Source organism: Lichenostomus cassidix, chromosome 18, assembly GCF_008360975.1.
Source record: "Lichenostomus cassidix isolate B80296 chromosome 18, HeHo_3.0, whole genome shotgun sequence".
Lineage (NCBI taxonomy): Eukaryota > Metazoa > Chordata > Aves > Passeriformes > Meliphagidae > Lichenostomus > Lichenostomus cassidix.
The window spans coordinates 4,468,563-4,489,961 of record NC_139498.1 but is presented as its reverse complement, the minus strand read 5'-3'; the positions used below and the strand labels follow the sequence as shown (position 1 = coordinate 4,489,961).

The 21,399-nt window shown below is 45.8% G+C and overlaps 1 protein-coding gene across 3 annotated transcripts in view; it reads left to right on the top strand.

The window, feature by feature from the left end:
• STXBP4 (syntaxin binding protein 4) overlaps positions 1–5,060 on the top strand; it is a 65,420-nt gene extending 60,360 nt beyond the window's left edge. For 2 of the 3 annotated variants that reach the window (XM_085077608.1, XM_085077606.1), the window contains one exon: positions 2,594–5,060. Coding sequence is in view for 2 of the 3 variants with exons in the window: in XM_085077606.1 (XP_084933732.1) it covers positions 2,594–2,705 (112 nt within the window). In the remaining variant the exon portion in view is untranslated. Of the gene's footprint in view, positions 1–1,669; positions 1,864–2,593 lie in introns of those variants that run through there. The other variant, XM_085077605.1, reaches the window with a different exon arrangement.
• The last annotated feature ends 16,339 nt before the right edge of the window (positions 5,061–21,399 follow it).

Here is a 21,399-nt window from a genome sequence, read left to right as displayed (position 1 = left end):
TGCCTCCTGGCCCTGGAGGATGTAGGAGGAAAATCTTCTGAAGAAAAAACACTTTACAAAGAATTTTTTAGTCAGATACATCAAAGACCTGTAGATGCTTTTCCATGTAGCTCTTCTGCTCCTGTGCAGTTTCTCCCATTTCACAGGGTTGATACTGCATGTTCAGGAGAAAATGGAATCAGGGGTTAAGTATGCAGCAGGTCAGGGCACACTGCACAAGGCAGTCAAATGGGAAAATAAATGAATTAAAAAATAATTTTGTTCTTATTTAAATTCAGCAATGGATTGCTCCAAAATGGTTTGATGAAAGTAGGCAATATAAACACAAAATAGTGCTGGAGGCCATAAAACTTGCATTGGCAGAGGTGGAATGGATGGAATCCAGTTCATTCAGCTCCTGTAATTCTGCAGGTATTAGAAGTTCTGTGTTGTTATACACATCTCCAGTACTGAGCCTTATGGACTGAATATTTTAATTGGGAAAGAAAGCATTTCCTGACACTATAGAAAACATTGCAGAAATAGGCAGCAAAGATATTTTTCTGAGTATATTTACAAATGTAAATATATTCATAATATAAATGTGAATGCATACATTTCCCTGTGTTGTGGAATAATGGGAACAATGTTCTTGGTTAGACAGACTTTATTCACAAGTCTCTCATAAAACATTGTAAAACAACTCTTCATGTTCTTCATGTTGGCTGTCACCTGACTTTCTAATGGTAAACACTGAAAATGTATGGCAAGTTGCTCTTATTCCTGGTAAAAATGGTACATTTGCTTTCTTAGAATGAAACAATTACTGTCCTTGAGAGTGGTCAGTGTCTGCTGCAGTGTATTTTCTGTAGGAACATGTTTTTCATTTATCCTTTTGTTTTAACTCCTGTGAAACTCATCCTACAACCCCAGTAATGCACATTTTTGTAACAAAAGAAGGAATGGAATCCATCCAGTGCTGCTCTCACCAAAAGAGCACTTTTTAATTGGTTTTATGCATAACAGGGGCTTTGATTTTTTTCTTTTTATGGATGAGAGCTGAGGGTATGCCCTTTAAATTCCACGCTTTGTTGTCCTTGTGTGGTCCTTGCTCAGGCATTGTTCTAATGGAAGGAGTGCCTGAATTCACAGGTCACCTGTGCAGAGCTCCAGCTGGGATTTACATCAGGATCACATTTACCCCTTGCTGAGCAATGTCCTCCCCAGCACACCCAGCAGGCTCTGAGCTCAGTGCACTCAGCTGGAAGGTGTGAAGAGGATGATCTTGTTGATGGGAGCAGTGATCCCAAACCCATCACTCAGTGCTGAATTGACTCGAATTCCTACTTCAATAGTCCATTCCCATGATCACTTATTCAAGAGAGCATTCTTGCAGACAGAAAGAGACAAAACCTGTTCTCACTTGAAAAGGTAAATCCAGAGTAGTTGCTTGATGGCACTTCAGATTTAATTAAACCAATGCACCTGGAAAGTGAGAACAGACCTGGCCTTTAGGGACACTGTGTTGGAACATGTGAGAAGAGCTGCTTGTCCTTCATGCTGTTTATTACACATAATATTTTTCTACTTGTTCTTGTCGTGAACTTATATTACAAAATTAATCTTTGCACTGACTTGACTATAAAAGCTGTGAATTTATTAGCAAGATTTTTTTTTTCTTTTTTTCAAGAGAAAAGAAGCTATTTCCTTTCCCAAGAACACATTATTCCAGAAGGGAGAAGAGGCAGTGTGTTGCCCACACACAGTATGGCTCACATGCACACACCACTCACAAGGTGTGCACTGTTCTCACCACAGACACCAAACCCTGTCCTTGCTGAGCCCTGCCTGGGCTCCTTCCATTCACACAGAGCCTTTCCAGAAACTGTAAAGCAGCTTAGCCTGCATGTCAGATGTGGGGTTTAAACCTTAAAAATCAGCACTGATGCCCTTTTATTAGTGTGTAAAGGCTGTGGGAGCACATCTAGGATTTGGGCTAGGAGATGGGTAAAAAACATCATTTTTAAAATTATTCTTTCTGCAAGAATAGGAATTACTTAATGATGCTAGAATAGTAATCATAGAAGAGTTTGGGTGGAACCAACCTTAAATAACCCTGAACAACCCCCTGAATGTGGAAAGGGACACCTTCCACTGTCCCAGGTTGCTCCAAGCCCTGTCCCTGGCCTTGGTCTCTTCCAGGGTTCATGTTCTGAAGAGCTGAATGTATTTCTGTGATGATTCCACATTGTCTCAACTTCCTCTTGACCACCCTGCCTCCCTCAGGCTGTAACTGCTGCAATGGCTTCATTAATACCCTGTGCTGTTAATTGTCTACAGCTCCAGTAATTAACAAGAAATGTCACCAGTCTGTATCAGGAGTCTCATATGAAAACATTCTCTTTATTGCATTGGGAAATGGAACCTCCAGCCCAGGTTTTGGCCCTCAGAAGGCTCCACATCTTGTTTCTAAAAATCTCACAGTTAGCAAGACAATTCTGTGTTTGAAAGCATTGTAATGATCGTTTCAACTCCAGACTCCAGCTGGAATTCCCTGTTTTGGGATGGGGGAACCTCTTTTGGGTTGCTGATAGCATTTCTTGTTTGTTTTCAGCCATGTGACACAGACAACGTCCTGGATCCACCCTGTGACAAGTGCACTGAGCTTGCTGTGCCCCGAGGAGGAGGAGGATGGCATCAGAGACCTGCCCAGGCCCAAGAGCTGAGGCTGGCTGTGGACACAGAGTAGTTTGTGTGGTTTTAGTCCCTTAGTGAGCAGATGCACAGGTTTTCATCTCCCTCCTTTCTAGTGTGATGCAGTAGTTCCTGGTGATGTTTGTCCCCATCGAGCTGGAGGAGGTTCTGCCAGGTTGGAGGTGGTTTGTTGATGGGTGCCACAAAGGATGCAGGTGCCACACGAGTCCTTCATCTGCCACACAAGTCCTTCATCTGCCCCATTCTGGTGTGCAGGGATCTGGCTGACCTGGAGTGAAATTTCCACAGCTTTGACCAACATGAGATTCAAGGTGGGACCATTGGTGGTGCATTCCAGCTGATGGTTGGCTGAGAAATGCAAATTGGTTTTTGAACCAATGCTAGTGAGTATAATGCAGATGACTTAACTGAAAATTCTTATTTTTATAGGAGAAATCTGCAGATCAGTTTTTTTAGTAGAAATTTAGTGATTATTACAAATATTGGAGCCCTGATCACTTTTCAGACAAACACTAAGAGTGGTTGTTGAGCTTTAGAAAAATGTGTCATTGATAAGTTGTCAAGTCAAAAGAAAGTTTTGGTAGAGGACACCATACTCTGACAACAATATGAGGCAAGAATGAAAATTATTCTACTTTTGTACTCTGCTAAACCGATACAGACACACATCAAATACTTCAGTGGAAGCTGTGAAGTTTCAAGTACAATGAAACCTGTGAAACCACCTCCAGGATCAGCAGAAATCAGTCACCTCCTCAGAAGCGGTCTTTTAAGTAGAACAAAATCATTTTGTACACACTGGTGATGTTTTAAAGAGGATAAAGAAAATTATGGGGGGTGCTGGTACGAGTTAATGAACAGGTTTCTGTGTACCTCAATAGCACAGGATATTTTAAATCTCACTTTGCACAGCACAGTGCCTGATGTCAGCTTTGTCAAATGTCTGATTCTGTGCCGCATTTTCCTGGAGGCTCTTTGTGTGTGTGTTGTGTGTATAATGGTGGGTGTTGCTAATGGATGAGACAGACCTGAACCTGCAGGAGCACTGATGGATATGCCAAAGGAAACCTCTAGCTCTGTGCTGCAGGCCAGGAGGGAGAAGGGATTGTAGCAGTGTGAGGAAGGCACAGGCTGCAATCACATTTTTAGAGCTCTCTCTTCAGCAGGTGTGGCTTTGCAGTGAAGAATCCTTGTCCTCTGAGGAATGAATATCAAAACCAGACTCACTCACAGTTCTGGTGCCTCAACCACTCTCTGTCCTCAGCCCTGCAGAGCTGTGCCAGGTCAGGCTCACTGGAACTGTTGATCCCTTTGAACCAAAATAATTCACCTTTTTTTGAAATCCAAGTCAGGTCTCTGAACAGCAGCCCAGCAACCTCCTGTGCTTGGCCTGAGAGCTGGAGAGAGCACATCACCAAATGTTCTTCCTGCAGCTCACAAAAGAGGCCTTTGCAGGCTTTGCAGGAAATGGATGTCAGGATGTATTGAATAAGCAAAGAGGAAAAATTTGTTTTGTACTTTTAACTAGGTCAGACCCAAATTATCTGTGAATCTACACAGGTGGTGTGGATTAGAGAGCAAAGCTTGCTCAGCAGATCCACAGTAACTTTCATTTCTAAGAAACCTCCTAGCAATAACACACGAATGTTTTAGCCAGATTTGCTCCAGTGGCTCCTGTGTGCTCCACAGCCTCCTTTGTGCTCCAGAGAGCCCAGGCTGAAGGGACAGAGCCAATGCTTCAGTTTCAGGCTGTGACACTCCAGAAGCATTTTTATTTCAATCCCTTTTGTCAGAATGGCACAGACTCATCACCCACAGAGGACAGGTGATGTTCTGAATTCCTTGTGGTGTTTGCTGTAGCCTTAGTAGTCATTTGGATGTTTTGTAACAGCACTTTCTGTTCATACTTCAGTGATATCCAACCTGCACATTGATTCCAGCACAAACTGCAGCCTCTTCCTGCCTCTCTCTTACAAACTTGCCTAGACATTAAAGATGTTAGAAATAGATCTCTGCATCTCTTCAGCTGCTCCGGTGAGCATTTCCCTCCTCAGATAATCCACTTTCTCCAGGGTTGAGAATACATTTTCATACCTACAATCTCCAAATGTTCCAGTCTATTTTTGTACACTGGCATACTTGTTTCCTAGGTTATTTCTCTTGATCTCCCCTTGTCTCTTCCTTTCTGTGAAATAGTTTTGTGGAAATTATTTTGATTAAGCTGAACTGTGTATATTGAGAAAATGGTTCTAGGGTAAGTTGGAACAGACTTTGTAAAGAGCAGTTGTCAACATGTGGAACACTGTAAACAGCAACTTTCCATTTTTATTCCTGAATTAAAGAATTCAAGTGGAAAATATATTAAAGTGCATGTTATAGCCTTTGGATTAATGAAACTGCACCTTTATGTAGGAATTAATCTGCATCACATAACATTCTCCATCCACTGAAGTGCATTTCATAACAGGCTGCTTTAGGAATGCCTGTTTATATGCCTCATTTATTTCAGCCTGTTTCCAACACTCAGGAGGTGCTTGGTGCCACTGAGGTAAGGAAAGGGAAATCCTTTAAGAAAAATACCTGTGGCTGAGGAACAGGCTGGGCTGTGCAGGACTGACTGTGGGAGAGACTCTCCAGGAGCTCAGGAAATGCTGTTCTGGCTTGGCCTGTGAAATGTTTCATTTTCTGGGAACTGATGAGATTCTTAACCCTCAGCTCAAGGTACCCATGCAGGAGCATTAATGCTCACCCCAAACCAAGCACCACAACTCAGGGGCCTTTTGCAAGTGCTGCTCTGAGTGATTTTTGTGTGGCTCTACTTTTAAGTTGGTAGCAAAGTTCTGAGTCAGCTCAGGAGGGTTTTTTGAGCTCTGTGCTCCAGGTGCTCGTGTGTTCTCCACCAGGCTGCAGGGAGTCAGCCCAGTCACACCAGCCCAGAGTGGCACCTGGCAGCCCAGGCACTGCAGCCAGCTTTGCAAAGATGTTTAGCAGCTTAAAAATCTTCGTGGAGTTAATGGGAATTAGGCACCTAACCTACTTAGATGCTGCTATAAATGCTGCTAGGCATGTTTAGGTACCTAAATACCTTAGTAAATCTTTCCCCTGGCTGCTCGCAGTGATAGTGGACCAAAAATCAAATACCAGTGACTAAAGCCTCACCTTTGTCCTCTGTAACCAGCTTTGCCTTTCCCTGGGGATTGTTCCCATGTAACACTAAAAATACCAGCCAGCTCACAGGTTGTGCCAGCCACGCTCTGCTCTCATCTTCTGGTGGCTTCATTATTTATTGCTCAGTCTAGAGTTTTTTCCACAAACAGTGTCATAGATTTAATAGGTTGGTATTTTCACAGCACTGTTTTAAGATAACTTATTTGATTACAATGTAATAATATTGAATTCACTTCCCACATAGGTGCAATGAATTTTGTATCATTCATTAAGTCATATGGTTTTAAAAAATGGCATGGGGCAAAACCTGTCACAAGTAGAGCCCCAGGTTTCCCAATATGAGGCTGGGAAGTTGAAATCTGATACCCAATGCTGATTCTGTCCCCATGGTACAGTATCAGTCAAACCCAAACTAATTTAAACTATCATTTAAAGACAGTAGGTAAGAAAATCTCCCAGGTACATTTTGGGAGGTTGGCTTGTGCCCTGCAAATTCTGCCCCTGAAGCCACAAGGCCATGTGTGATCTGATGAACAGGATCAGGATCTCCATTTACAACTCCCAGGATTAGCTGAGGTTAAATATGTGAGGGTTTACTGCTGTCTAAGGATATTTCCTTGCCTGTCTCTCGCAGCTCAGGAATTCTCAGCACAGCAGCAGGGCAGTGATGAGTTTGGTGTTCACAGCAGTGCTCGAGACTCCAGAGAATTCAGTCCAGCATTTTTCCAAAGCACACCTAAGCTGTGTTCTGCCTTCACCTGAAGAAGGATATTGATAGATGGAGACATTGAACTGCAGCTACATGATCATTATAATTCACTGAGGGCTCAGGGAGGGAGGTTGCTGAGATGATCTCTCATCCTGATGAGGAAGAATCCAGTTTACCCAGACAGTGACCACAGGGAATTTTGATTTCATTATTAGGCTTCTAAAAGCAAACCACGAAAAATCAGAAGCTTTGCTGCTGTTTCAGATAAGTCACTATTTCACCCTGACCCCCAAAAGCTACACACTGATCAGAAATGTCTTAATCTCCTCTTAAGTACCCTGCCCGTCAGCTACTCACAGGCAGGATTTCCCTGTGGTCCAATTATTATTATCATCAAGAACTATCCTGGCTCTTGTACGTGAAGAGAACTCATTAAAACACGATTGAAATGGAAAAAGAAATAAAATTATGCTTGTGGCTTAAACCAGAAATATAACAATAACAGCACTTATATGGGAAAGAGAAAGGATCTCAGGAAAGCAAAGCATTGGGGTTCCTGCTGTTTTCATTTTCACTGCAAAGGCTGGTGATGCATCCCTGTTCCTTTCCTGAGAACAGCAGGAGCACAGGGCTCTCCAGGGAAGGGGAGATCTCAGGCACTGGCTGAGCTGCACATTTTAATCTCCAGCCTGAGCCCCTGGGGACTCCTCGTTAGGAACTGCAATTAGTCACTGTGGGGTTACATGTTCCAGGCCAAAGACTGCTAACTGCTCAGCCTGATGGCAGGGCAGGAGCAGAGAGGCCCAGTGAGAACCTGCCTGGCACTCTCAGACCATATTAGTCCTTTAAATTACATGCAGAAGTGTTGAAAATAATGAAGATACACAGGATGAGGAAATAGGACCTAATTGATGAAGTATGGCTCTCTTGTCACTTGGCTAACTGAAAGATGCAAAAAAAAGGAATCATTTTGGTGCTAACTAAAAATGTGTAAATGCAATATACTCCTTTCTCTGCTCACCTTTGGGAATGCAGTCCAGCCCCTGAGCCTAAACTCCCCATGGATGTGCTTAACCCATTGTGGCTGTAGATGCTGAAGCAGCACAGTCCTGCAGCTCTGCTGTTTCCAGTAACCACTTAGAGTCCCACAGTGAATGACACAAAAGCCAAAAACCAAATCAATAGTAAATGTTCACTAACAGGGAAGTCTTGTGGCTGGCTGAGGATAACAGAAAAGTGTTTTACTGCTGTGCTCAGAGGTTGTTTGGAACAAACCCCTGAAGTCTGTTTCAGACCAGGTTTGTTATTGTTGTCTGTCCTGATGTTTTGGGTACACAGTTTAACCCACTGACAGGAACTGGAGGGAAAGGCCTTGGTAACTTGGCCACAGTCATAAAAATGCAGGTTCCCATTTCTAAGAAAACTCAGAAGCCATCATGACTGAAGTTTTGTACAGCACCAGAGGGTGCTCCAAGGGGGCTGTTCTAGGCCTGGGACTTGCCTGGAGCACAGGGGAATTAACAATTCAGTTTCTGATGTGGCTGAGGGAAATTACAGCTCTCCAGGTAAGGAAAATGATTGAGTTCCTTTTTTTGCTACAGCCAGAAGGGAAAGGCATGCCCAGAGCCCTGGGGCTGGAGTGAGGACAGGGGAATCCTGCCAGGAGCATCACCACCTCCCTGAGCTCGGGAGCTGGATCCTAGGTGGATCCTGGGGAGTGTTACCAGGGTCTTTTAGCTATTTGCAGTGCAGAGCCCTCACTCCAAAAACCACTGTGCCCTGTGAAGGCACTGACAGGCTCAGCTGCAGGCAGGGAGGTGAGTGAGCAGAGCCTGCAGAGCAGGCTGGAATTCATGGCCAAAGCCAATGTCATGGCTCAGCCTCTTCCCTCTGTGCCCACAGAAATCGCTCCTGGATCCATCCATCTGCAGCTCTCCTGCCCTACCCAGTTCTGATCCCTCCCTGGAGCAGACAGGGCTCTGCAGCTTTCCCTGTCACTACCACGTTTCCAAGGGAAGGACTGCAGCTCTGACAGCTCCCAAGTGGGTAAATTGAGTTTGCAGTAATCCCAAATACCTGAGATAAGAAGCACAGCTCTGCCATGGAGGCTGAGGGCTTTAAAAGCAGCGAGGCACAGGGACTCGGATGGATGTACGTGCCTCATGTCATGTGTCTCTGCCAGGGCTGCAGCCTAATTGGATTTCACAAATGTGACTTCTGTGCCTCTTGATCACAAAACCAAATTAAACCTCAAGAAGTTTTGAATAAATCCGTACCTGAAAGTTCACCTCAAAAAAAAACCCACAAAAAACCAACTATAGTCTCACTCCAGCTCCTCCTCTGCCCCAGGAGGGAAGCAAAATGAAAACTTGAGAACTATTGCTTTAAAACAAACAAGAAGAGAAGCAAAGCACAGGCAGCAGATCTGAATTCCTGGGTGCACTGAATAAAATCAGTCATGTGATAATGATGGGATTTTCTAGAACACCTTTTAGGCATGCAGTTTCTGCATTAAATCTCTTCAGACGTCCCTAGAACATCTGTTTCTTCTATAAAATGGGAGTAACAGCCACTTTTTACAGTGCACTGACAGCTACAGATAAAAGCCTGGTAATTGCTAGCAGGGACTACTGCCTAACCAGAGATTTTCTTCAGAGTTAACCTGCCAAGATTTTTAAGACTATTGCACATGATAGCCCTGTGCCGGTTCACCCAATTTCGGGAGGTGGAGTACGCGTTAGAATTGTAGATAACAGTGGGATTCAAACAGATTCCAGCCTCCCTTGAAGGTAGATCAGACGCGGCTGATGCCTGGAGCCGCGGGAGCAGAGGGAGCAGAGCAAATCCCCAGATTTGCTGCTAATGTGACCTAAAATCGGTGGGAGCTGCTGGAGCACGTGGGTGCCATGGGCTGCTCTGCCTCCCTTCAGAGAGACACCGGAACACCTCTGCTCAAAGGCAGGGCAGCCCCAAAGAGAGGAGCCTTTACAGGCACTGCCCGGGAAGACGCACAGCTCTGCAGCAGCACGGTCCTGGCTGCTTTTCATCTCCTCCCTCTCTGCCGATGTTTATTCATGAGGCAGGGCGCAGGGAAGATGAAAAGGCTGCTGGCAGACTTCTCCCCGGAGTCTCCACTTGAAATGGTACCACATTTCCAGGGAAGCCTCGCTTGTGCTCACAAGCAGGCTGATCCTCACGGGAATGCTGTCGTTCCTCTGCAGCTCTCAAGGCAGGCAAACATTGTGTTTATTGGCCAAACATTGAGGCTCAAGAAGTCGCTAAAGCTCATCTGCTTTGGTGAGATCCAGAGCTGGAGTGAGATTTTACTGCTCTGGAAAAACGCGATATGTTGATGGATTTGCTTGGTGCCAGGCTGTCCCTCTGGTCCTTACAGCAGCTGTAAAACAGCACCTAAAAACCAGGGACTGCTGGCACACATGGCTCGAGCAGAGCAAGCTCTGCTACAGAAAACCCAGCTGAGATCTCTCTTTGTGAAAGGGAATAGCAGCTATTGGAACAGATAAAAGAAATCCATGCCTGAATGAAAGGAAAGTGACATTAGGGAGGACATCGGGGAGGACTTGTGAGCTCAGAATAGCTCCTGCCATCCTCTGTCACAGCCTTGTTCCGTGAGCAGGGACAGCCAGGGACAGCCTGCCAGGGTACTCAGTTCTAGTGTGCAATGTCCTCTGCCTGGAGCACCAAAACCTGGAATAAAAATCAGTCTGATTTTTGTAATTTTGAGGGGAAGTGTTAAAAGTGTTGAAAAGAAATCACATCTCCTGTTACCTGTTATAAAACTGGAAAGCTTAGATTTTATTTTTAGTTTATTTCAAACTCCCATCAGTGCTGTCTGTGCTGCTGCCATATCACAGGGGGGTCTCTGCTGAAAAGTTTGTTCTCTAAACGAACCAAAACCACAGCATTTTGTGTCTGCAACTGCAGTTTGTGTTAGTTTAGGATCCTCTCCCAGGAACTCATGCATGTTTTACTTTTAATTCAAATTTACCAGCACACTCAGACAACAACAAATCCTATATTTATAATAAAGCCATGGCCACCATGGACCCTTTTCTGACCCTTTTGCCAGAAAAATGACATCTCCACAGATTTCTTTGAATTTCACAGCCAGTCTGTGTGGCAGGGAGCTGCAGCACCTGCGAAGTTTCAACAGCCTAGTGAGAGTGAATCGTTCTAGTAGAGATTACTCAAGAGCTACTAATCTGGGCATAATAAAGCCTTTGACTGACTTCCAAAGGACCTCAGTGCAACTCCTAAGTAAAGCAGTCTCACCTATCACAACACAGAGCAGTCAAGGTGGTTTCATGCAGGACAGCATCTCACAGGTTCCCTGTCTCAGGCTGGACCTGCAGCAGCTGCATTTAGCACCAAACTGCACTGAACTGACTTCTTATTTTATAAGAAAATTTTATTTTTCAAACACAATATTTAAAAAAAAGAGTGGTTGCTAATTTTTTCATCTCCTGCTCAAGAAAATAAAAATAATAAGACCATATGAGCTTCTTGCAGAAGGGACAGATTTTCCAGGGAAGAATTTACATGACAGAATAGTCAACAAGCCAGTTAGATAATGACCAAGATAAAATAATGATGCTGGATGTCTGAGCAAAGCATCAGAGAAATATTCCAAAAATCTGGTCTAAAAGTCTGCGGCAGCTGACGCTTTGTTTCTGTTGCATGGAAGCTTCTTGGCCATGCAGGCATTGCCCTGCCGATGGCTCCAGGACAAAGAGAAAGGAGTTCCCCAAGGAGAAGAACAATCCCGAGTTGTACAAGTCCAAACGCAGAGCATTGTGAGAGGCTGGTTGTGCTGAATGGAGCCAGGGATGGGACTCTGTATCCATGGCACCTGAGGCAGTGACTCATGGCACCACTATAAATACAAACTCTCCTGCAAAGAGCACACTCGAGTAAAATCGGCATTTATACTGCGTTGGCACAACAAGCTTGAGGCTCCACTTCTCCCAGCGTTAACAGTGCATCCCTCAGGTGTGGAGCAGGTGACACCCCAAGAGACCCCACAGTGCCCCTTGTCCCAGCTGGTGGCACTGAGGCGCATGGCACCCTGGCAGTGGCAGCACATGCTGAGGGAGGGATCATGCCATGCCGTGAGGTCACCAAAGCAGGGACAGAACACGGCTGGGCACATCTGCAAGAGCTCAGCTTGTGGTAATTCAAAAGGTTTGCTTCAGTCAGGAACAAAGCACTGGCACGGGCAGTGCCATCGGCCACTGAGAACAGAGCGGTGGCACAGCAGGACAAGGTGGCTGCGAATGGGATAACCATTAACCAGCTGCGTGCCAGCTCGCTTGGATCTCTCCTGGGAAGGAGGAACACTGCACTAGACTGTCTGAAAGTTCCTAGAAGAAATCGCAGCCCTCATAAGGTAAAGACATCAGGCAGAGCTCTGCTGGCAGCCTGGAATTCGCATCAGCGAATAGTTTTGGATGTTTGCGCTTGCCGGGGAGACTGCAACTCGCCTCCCCAGGAAAAAAGGGAAAAAGGAAAAAAGGGGAAAAGGAAAAAAGGGGAAAAGGCAGCCTCTCCAAAGGCAGAGAAGTGCCATTTGCTTCGGAGCTGCGAGCTCAGAGCCCCTGGGCAAACACAAGCCGTCTGTGGGTTTCAGACAGCGCTGCTCCCCCGGCCAAGGGAAGGAGGGTGGAGATGTCCTCCCGCTCCTCCTCCGGCTGAGTGCTGATGGATGTGAGTGAACCGCTGGGGAGAGAGAGCTGCGCTCACGGCTGCTCTGCAGTCAGAGGTCTGTGAGAGATAGAAATAGGACTTTAAAAAAAATAATATACTGAATTCTTGATGATTTTTAGGAGGCACAAATAACTCTCATTACAAGAACTACTTTCTCTCCCCGTGTTTAAATATTCCCTGGCTCGGTGAAGGTGGGAAAAAAGTCAGAAAGAGGAGTTGGTTCAACACTTTGAATAACTCTTTGAGAAAAATAGGGATAGACAAGCACTTCCTCTCCCTTCAGGGTCACAAAACAGATGAAATCTCAGTGCTCTGGTAATTTTTTGCAGGTGTTAGTGTATTGCAAAATGGAAAGATAATCAAATTGGAACCCCATTAGTAGGTTCCTTTTGTAAGATTAGCAATTTCACAGTATATTAATTTTTTCCTAGATTAGTTTAAATGTGTAACAACATTTGATTTAACAGAGCTGCATGGGCAGACAGCATTCCAACATTGCTGTGAACATCTGTTCCGAGTTACCAAAATTCCAGCTCAAAAACAAATATTTCCCCTATAAATCAACCCAAACATTATCCTGAGTGTTGTAACAGATGCAAAATGACTCTGGCTCCCTCTGCCCTGTGGTTTGGCTCTTTCCTTAGACTTGATGTGAATATATTTATTTAAACACTTCAAGAAATACACATCTGAAATGGCTATTTGAGCTCACTTGGAGTGTGTGTGATGTTGGTTCAAAGCTGATGGTCAGTTGACAGACTGCCTCATTAACTACAGATTCCATTAATTAGTGTAAGCTCTAGTTACAGCTTTGCAGATAAACCTGTTCTGGTGCAACACTTAAAGCCCCACTCAAGTACTCTGAACACTTCAGCCCAGCAGCACAGAACTGATGACCTCGAGTTTGTGAGAGGGGCAGAGTTTATTTTGGGGTTTCTATTCCTTCTACTCTGTCCTGTTTCAGAGGCTCTTTGCCCCCATTGTTACTCATCTCTCATGAGCCAAATGAATCAGAAGAGGTATTGATTTAGCTGGCATAGAGAAATGAGATTTGTTTACTAAACAGGAAATTTGGAAAGAGGCTTTGTAAGAGGGTTCCCAGTTAATGGTCTGAGTATGTGAATAAAAATGTTTACTTAGGCAGGAGCAGAAATTCTGTACTTTGAGGTGTTTAATTGCATTAAGCTGCATCTGAGCAACTGGGATTCAAGTTTTTGTTGGTTTTTTTTTTTAACAGTTTGTATGTAACAGCTCAGCCAGACAAGGAGAGAACTGAACTGTGCTACCATAAATAACAACAAACTCCTGCACAGAGGAAAGAGAAAAGTCCTTTGGGTTCATCCTTCCTTGCACAAAATACCCTTTGGGGGCAGAAACAAGGCTGTGCTTTGAGGATGACATTTTGGAGTTGTTAATCATTTTCTGTCTTAAATGCTTGGAGAAAAACAGTGTGTGTGGACTAAATATAACCCTGCCTTTAGTGCTGGTTGGGAAATGGGAGCCCCAGGCCAGTTCTCTCCCACAAACAATGGGAACACGTGGGACCCAGGGAGACACATCCACGGCAAAGGGAGCACTGTAGGACCCAGGAGTCTGTGTCAGCCAGTGGAAACCACACAGGGCTTCAGCCAGAAGAACCTGCATTATTCCCCTGCAGGGATGCCAAAGTTGTTATGAAGTCGAGGGCCACGTTTTCCAAAGGCAATTTGTTAATTAAGGCATAACAGTAGAAATACCAGGGAGCTGCAGATATGTAAACCTTCATTAAAAAAGTGCATTTTGTTCAACATTTCTATTTGCAAAGAGATCGGAACCCGTTCTATATGCAGTAGGCTACATCCTTCTATGGCATCATACATTAGCTTTATATATTGTTAATTAGACCTAATTTAGGCCTCGAAAAATCTCATTAAAATTCTGATTAGTGCCGTTGGCAAGCAGCCATCTAAAAAGCCTCTATTTCTTTCTTTGATAAGTTTGAAGCCGCTATAACAAACAGTAAAAATAAGATCACAGCCTTCTTTCTCATGCCAATCAACATAATGTATTCTCCAGGTCAAAGCCATTTAAGGGAAAATACAGGAGGAGGACATCTTTATTTCCCTGCATAAATGCTGTCAGGTACTATAGAAAACTTTTAGTATGTTTATTGTCCTTTGGCAGTTAAAGAAAAAACAAACCAAAAACCCCCAAATCCAAGAAACTTTTTATGAAAATGCCAGCTGTAAGCCTTCAAAACCAACTTATTCTGCAAGCCAATTAAACAAAGAGTTTTTTAAAGGCTTTAAAAATTAATAGGAATAAAAATAATACAGCGTTGGCTTAATATTATACCAGTTCTCTCTGATGTTTTCTGCATAACTTTCTGCCTGATGCTTTCCATACAGCTTGTAGTCTAAATGCCTGGCCAGGCAAACATACAGACAAGAATATCTTTAGTCCAAATACAGTCAATTATGCACCCACATTGCTGCAGATCAGAGCAGATAACTTTAAAAGAAATCATGGCATAAAAAAAAAGTCAAAGGCAAAATAGAACAACAAACAATAGCAAGGCTGCTCTGCTTCCTTGTGCCTGTGTATGTTGAGGGGTTGTTATGATACAGCTGCCAGCTATCATTGTATTCATCTCAATTAACTTCAACATTTCACTTTAATACAGAAAAACAACTTTACAAAGCTGAGAGCTGCTTGAAACGGCAAACACGAGGTGTCTCTTTCAGTGCACTTTGTCTCTGTGCACATCTGTCCTCGCAGGAGACACGAGCAGTGAGCCTGGGCTTGCAGAGGAGCCACCAGGACTCTGCAGAGCTGCTGGCTCCAGCACAGGAGAGGCAGGAGGGCTCTGATCTGTCCCTGTCCCTCGGAGCACAGTCCTCAGTGTGCAGCTGCTCCGTCCTGCGTCACCCTGGACACTGGTAAGACAAAGCCAACATATGATTATGGGAAACCACCTCCTTTTCCTTCTGATAAACACCCAGCCAAGCCACTGAAATCCAGCTTTGGGATGCTGTCTGTCAGTAAAGCTGATTCTGGGTTGGAATATACATTAAAAAAAAATCCAACTTACTAATACTCTATTTTTCCAAGCCCTTTAAAACTGTAATCTTTAGAGGTCTAATCAGACTTTCTGTATCAAATAAAGTAGGGAGATACAAACACACACAGAATCCAGGGTGCATTTGCCTCTTAAGATAGTGTTCAGTCTCTGTGTTGCACTGACTTTTGCATAAGTGGTTTCCAAAAACCTGGGAAGCCTGGTAGGCTGGTATTTAACATATTCTGATATGAAATGGCAACTAGTTTCCAACTGAAATTCCTGATGAGAGATTTAAATAGAATAAAATGGGCCATAAGAGAGGTGGGGATTTAGCAGAATGCCCTGGCTGGGGGTACCTGGGGTACCCAGGAAAGGCTGGTAGCAGTGCCAGGAACCCTCTCAGGTACTGCACAGAACTGAGAGGGGGAGTGCATTAAAAAAGAGGGGGAAAAGAACCCCCCAGTCTCATCAACAAGATTTAATGAACTTAAAGCTGCAGGACAAACTGCATATGCTTAATAATGTGCATTTCTGCACTAGTTGCTGCTGTTACAATAATTCTTTCATAAAGAGACATAGCATGACTTTAATGCCTTTATGTTTAGAAGCCTGATTTTTGTCAGTGGGAATTTTCCCAGGCTTCTGCAGAAGGTCAGGCTTTCTTGCCAAAGATAAGAAAGGTTTATCACATTTCTGGGTTCTTAATAATCGAAACCCATAGGATTAAAAACTAGTCTGTGCTTTCTGCGTTTTGTTTTTTTAAGAGGGAAACCTGTGAGCAAGGTGGATGCCACAGAACTGATCACAGGAAGAAATGCCGGGTTTAGGGCAGCCCTGCAAGGCTGAAGCCCAGGGCAGCAGTCACTCCAGTGACTTTGAGAGAGCTCGTTGGAGAACACGGGTTTGCAGTATCAAGCTGTACAGATCCCGAGCTGATAAGCCTATGCATGCGGAATTCTTCAGGCTAAATTCTGCCTGACCTTCCCCAGCACCGTGCCTCCGGCAAGCTCTCTGAAAGCAGCCATTTGAAGTCAGAGAAATCTGGGTCATTGACTTCAATAGAAACTCTGATTAAGGAGGGGATGCTCAGCTCCCGCACCTTTCACTCCTCCTTTCTGCTGCAGCTCTGCCTGGGGATGGGCTGTTTTATTCTGTGCTCGTGGGTGCTCTTCTGTCTCCAGTAAAACCAATGCCAAATTCCAAAATCAAACAGCCTGAGCATGTAAGAACAGCTATTTCTAAACTGTCTTTTTGCTGCACGCAAGCCAAGAGTGAGAAAGGAAGAGGAATGGAGTGCAGAGGAATAAATGGAAGGATCAAGTTGTTTTTCCCATTGGCACCAGCTGGGAGTTGTCCTTATTCAGGGGAAGGTCTGACTGCAAAACAGGCCAGCTATCCCTTATCTCTCGTCTCAATCCAGTTCTGTCATCTGGCTGCTTACACCTACTGGGTCTAAATAATTCGCCAAGGCACCAAAGGCACGAGGTGCCTGGAATGGCCTTGAGAGGCTGGTTAATGCTTTACAAGGGGAATGTTGCTTTAAAAAGCAGAGCAGAGTATTTGTTCCAAAACTGTAGTCATCACTGAGAGCCACACTTGCTGAGTTCAAACCAGGTCAGCTGCCCAGGCAAGAACATGCATTTGATCTACCCTGTCATGGTAAAGGCTGACTGTAAACTTTGGCAGAGAAAATTATTAATCTTTCAACTCGCAGCATATAAGCAATGACTAGTAATGCCTATTTTTCTGAGAATTGGAATGCCATTTGGAACCACCCCAGATTACTTAAGAGAAGTTCCTCTGCCATCACCCAAAAGCAGTTCCAAACCTGTCTCTCCCACATTCAATTAAACTTAAAAAAAAAAAAAAATTAAAAACTAATGAAAAAGAAAAGGTGGGGGCAGCTCATGGTTCATTCAACAGGCATTTTTCCTCTTGTGAGGAGCCGCAGCAGCTCGTTCAGCTGCACCCCACGGGGACAATAAACATCCATTTTTCAGTAATTCAGCGCCGTGGGTAGCAGCTTTCACTTGGAAAGCCAAGCGAGGGCTCCGGCCAGAACCTCTGTGGAGGGGAGGGAAGTGGGGAGCAGGCATTGCTCCTCAGTGCCTCTCGACCTCCTCTTCAAAAGCTGCTGCTTCTCAGCTCGCTTGGGTGTGGGGATCTGAGCGTTCTCATGTGGCTTTTCATGGACCTCGGCGCTCTGCCTCATAGCTGGAAATGCACTGCCCTGCAAGGAGGCCAGCCGGGGAACCTTGTACTGCTTTGGGACAAAAAAGAACTCAAACAAAGGCTGAATCATGAGCCTCTGCAAATTCTCTCCTCTGGTTTTTTTATGTTTGGGTTTTTGGGGGTTTTTTTGTGCATCTCACTCAATCTTTCATCCATTGTTTTGGCTCCCCAAGGGCTGAGGTGGAGATCCACTCAGTGGATGAACCAGTGGGTATTTAAGGTACTGTAAAACATTTGCTTTTTCAGTCTGTCCTGTGCCTTGACCCGAACACTTGTTCTGCATTATTTATCCTCTCCATCTTGTAGCTCGTTCTCTGTTTGCCTACTTTTGCAACTCTTCTCTCCAGACAGAACATATTTAACAGAGGAATGAAGTGACAGTAGCAGTCCAGCTGTGACTTTACTCAGGTTTGAGAAATTTCTCACTGCACATACAGCACTGGCTCCATGAGACAGGAAGAGAAAAGCCTGAATTCTTCAGACCAGTCTGTATTTAAATAGTTCTAGATCACAAGCTGACTGTACAGTACCTGTGTCTCCATCCATCGGTGACCACATTTCTGCTGAGGCATGATTACTGCATTGCCTTCCTGCCCCACTTTTATCCACGTTTATGGAGAAAACACAAGTAGGTCCCTTGGAACATACTGGTCAGCTGGATCCCTAAAAAAGCAACTTTCACTCCAGCTTTCTGTACAAGGAAAAAACTCTGCAGTCATGTTTCCAGGAGATATTTCAGAACAGAATTCCCAGTTTCCATTACAGGCTATGCCAAGGCAATGGGTAGGAGAACAGAACTGCTGCAGAACAGTGAAGGAAATGTATCTCATGCTGGAAAGTTTCACCCAAAACCTTCAGTGCCTCCTTTGTAAAACACATTTTAACTAACTTGGAGCGGGGGGAGCTTTATTGAGTTTTCAGCGAAGGGGCACGAGCAGATTCTGACCCAAGGGCAGGAGCGGGTGCATGCCAGGCCAGGGGTGACCCGAACTGTCCCCGCTGTCCCCGCGGTGGGAGGTCACAGCCCGAGCCACGCCTGTGACCCGCAGCGCCCCGTGCGCGGCTCCTGCGGCAAAGGGACCCCCGAGGGGCTCCTGCCACACCGAGGGCACGTCCCGCAGGGTCCCCGGGCCGGACACGGGACACGGGACACGATGATGGGATCGGTAGCGGAGCCGCCGCTCGCCTCGGCGGCAGGAGCACATCGCACGGCAGGGCAACGGCCCCAGTGTGGACACCCCTTCCTCCGGCAGGACATCCCTGACACCCCTCCCGGCCGGACCCCCATCCCTCCCGGCGGGACAGCATCCTTGGCAGGACCCCTGCCAGCAGGACACCTCCCATTTCGGCAGGAAATCCCTTCTCGAGGCAGGACACGCCATTTCCCCACCAGGACCCCGCCGTTTCTCTGCGGCGCGGGCGGGGATGGGGGCGCTGGGGGCTCTGAGGGCGCTGAGGGGGCTGAGCGCGCGCCCGCCCGCGGGGCCCCGCCATTGGCCCTAAGTAGGTCACGGCGCGCGCGCTCACGTGACGGCCCCGCGCGCTGCCCCCCGCTCCGCGTGACCGGCGGGAGGGGCTGGGGGGACCGTGAGGGGAGCGGGAGGGAGCGGGGTCGTGTCCGTGTCCTTCTCCGTGACCCTGTCCCTGTCCCTGTCCGTGTCCTCTCCTCGTGGCCCCGCCGGTCCCACGTCCCCGCCGAGCCTTCGGGACCGCGGCCAGCGCTATGCAGGTGCCCGGCTCCCTCCCCGGTGTCCGCCCCGCGGTGCTCGGCACCCGCAGCGCTCCAAGCCGGGCCCTGCCCGTGGGGCTCCGGCTGATCATCCCCCGAGCCCAGCCCGCTGCAGCCATCGGTGTCCCTGGGTGCTCGGGGACCTCCGAGCCAGAGCCTGCCCGGGTGGGATGGCCCCGGGGCGACCGTCGCCATGTCCTTAATGCACCTTGGTAGAAGGACCCCTGAAAAGTATGAAGATTTTTCGACTTTAAAATCGCCGTTCAGATTGTCTTTGCTAAAGAAAATAATCACATTTAAAGAAAAAAAAAAAAAAAGGTACATTAACCACTGGGTATTTGGTTTGAAAAGAATCAGACCTTTAGGCAATGTAACTGATCCCGGTGATGGAAACAAGCAAGAGCAGAAACATACACATGGGCTGAGATAATTTTTTTTTTTTTAGTAAGGCACCCATCAAGATTTTTTTAATACAAAAACTAAGCAGCTGCATAGCTCTTCATAAGCCACAAAATACACAATTTATGGGTGAATGCGAAGCTAAGAACACATGCCAAAAGAAGTGTATTTGAGTTGGAAAATGGAGAAATTCAGGTAGTGTATCATTAGGTGTGTTTTGTCTTGGCTTTACCTGGAGTGCACCATGTGGGGTCAGCCAGTGGTCAAAACAGCATGAAGGAATTGGGGGTCACCTTTGGAAAAGTGTAGCAAGTAAAAATCAGTAATTTGTAGGTATAGACAACAGCATGGTGTCCTGACAGCCTGGATTTTAGGTTATTTGGGATGGAACCTGCCTCTGTGGCACGGCTGGAGTTAAATTGCTGCTCCTGTTGTGTGAGGCTGAAAATAACAGCTTCAGCACCCTGCTCAGGTACTCTGCTCAGCCTTGCTGGCTGCTCTATAAATCTAGAAGAGTCATTTTGGCTTTCTCATCCAGGAAATTCCCAGTTCCTTCGTGTTGGGAATGCAGGGTCTGTAACACCACACAGTGCTCAGTGTCTGGTTACTTCCTTTTGTTCCTCACTTGCACTGATCTACCCGTACTTTACCCCATTCAGTGTCGAGCAGTGAAGCAGTGCAGGTTTCCTGTCCCTCTGTGGTGTTGAAAATGCTGTTTCTTTCTGTTGAGTTGGGTCAATAATCATAAAACCGCATAGTTGTGCTCGAGTTGAGCTTCCACCCGAAACTAATCTTGCTGTTGGTGTTTCCCAGTATCCCCAGTACTTTTACCTCTTCTGTTCTGTTTACGCTTCTTTGCTGCTTATATCTCCTAAATGTATCTATTTTTCTTTATGCAGCATAGAAGAAACATTCTGTACCAGATCTGCATATGGATTGGCAATCGCCCTAATCTTTGTGTCACTCATATGGAGCTCTGTAATTAAAGGTTTCCACTAACCAGCAATTTGGCCGTCTGAGGCAACGTTAGTACGTGTACAGTCATTTAATAATCCAGGGCTTTTTTTTCTGGCTTTGGTGACACTTAAAAACTCCTGTGCTGCTGCTATCGCACTCCTGCTCCAGTCGTGAACCATGTGGCATCTGTGGCATCCCAAGGTTCTCCCAAGCCCTGCCCTAAGTCTGTTCCTGTCACTTGTTTCTGGTTCTGCAATGCCTGACAGTCACAATCCCCACTGTTCATGTTTTTGGTTGTGCCAGTGCAGTTTTATTGATTTGAATGTACTTTGGACTTTCATCAGTTGCTTGTTCTAGCCAGATCGTTTAACAAGACACTGGTCAGTGCACCTAATAGTAGATCATAAAATTACAGAATATCCTGAGTTGGAAAGGATCACCGAGTCCAACCCCTGGCCGTGCACAGACACTCCGACTATCGTACCCTGTGCCTGAGAGTGTTGTCCAAACGCTCCTGGAGCTCTGGCAGCCTTGGGGCTGGGACCATTCACTGGGGAGCCTGGGCAGTGCCCAGCACCTTCTGGGGGAAGAACCTTTCCTGAAATCCAGGCTAACCCTCCTCTGGCCCAGCTCCAGCCATTCCCTGAGTCCTGACCCTGGTCATACACACAGATACAGTAGATACATAAGGGGAGAAAAGAATTGTTCCTCAGGCAGCTTTTTTTTTTCCTAAATACTGGGCAGTTT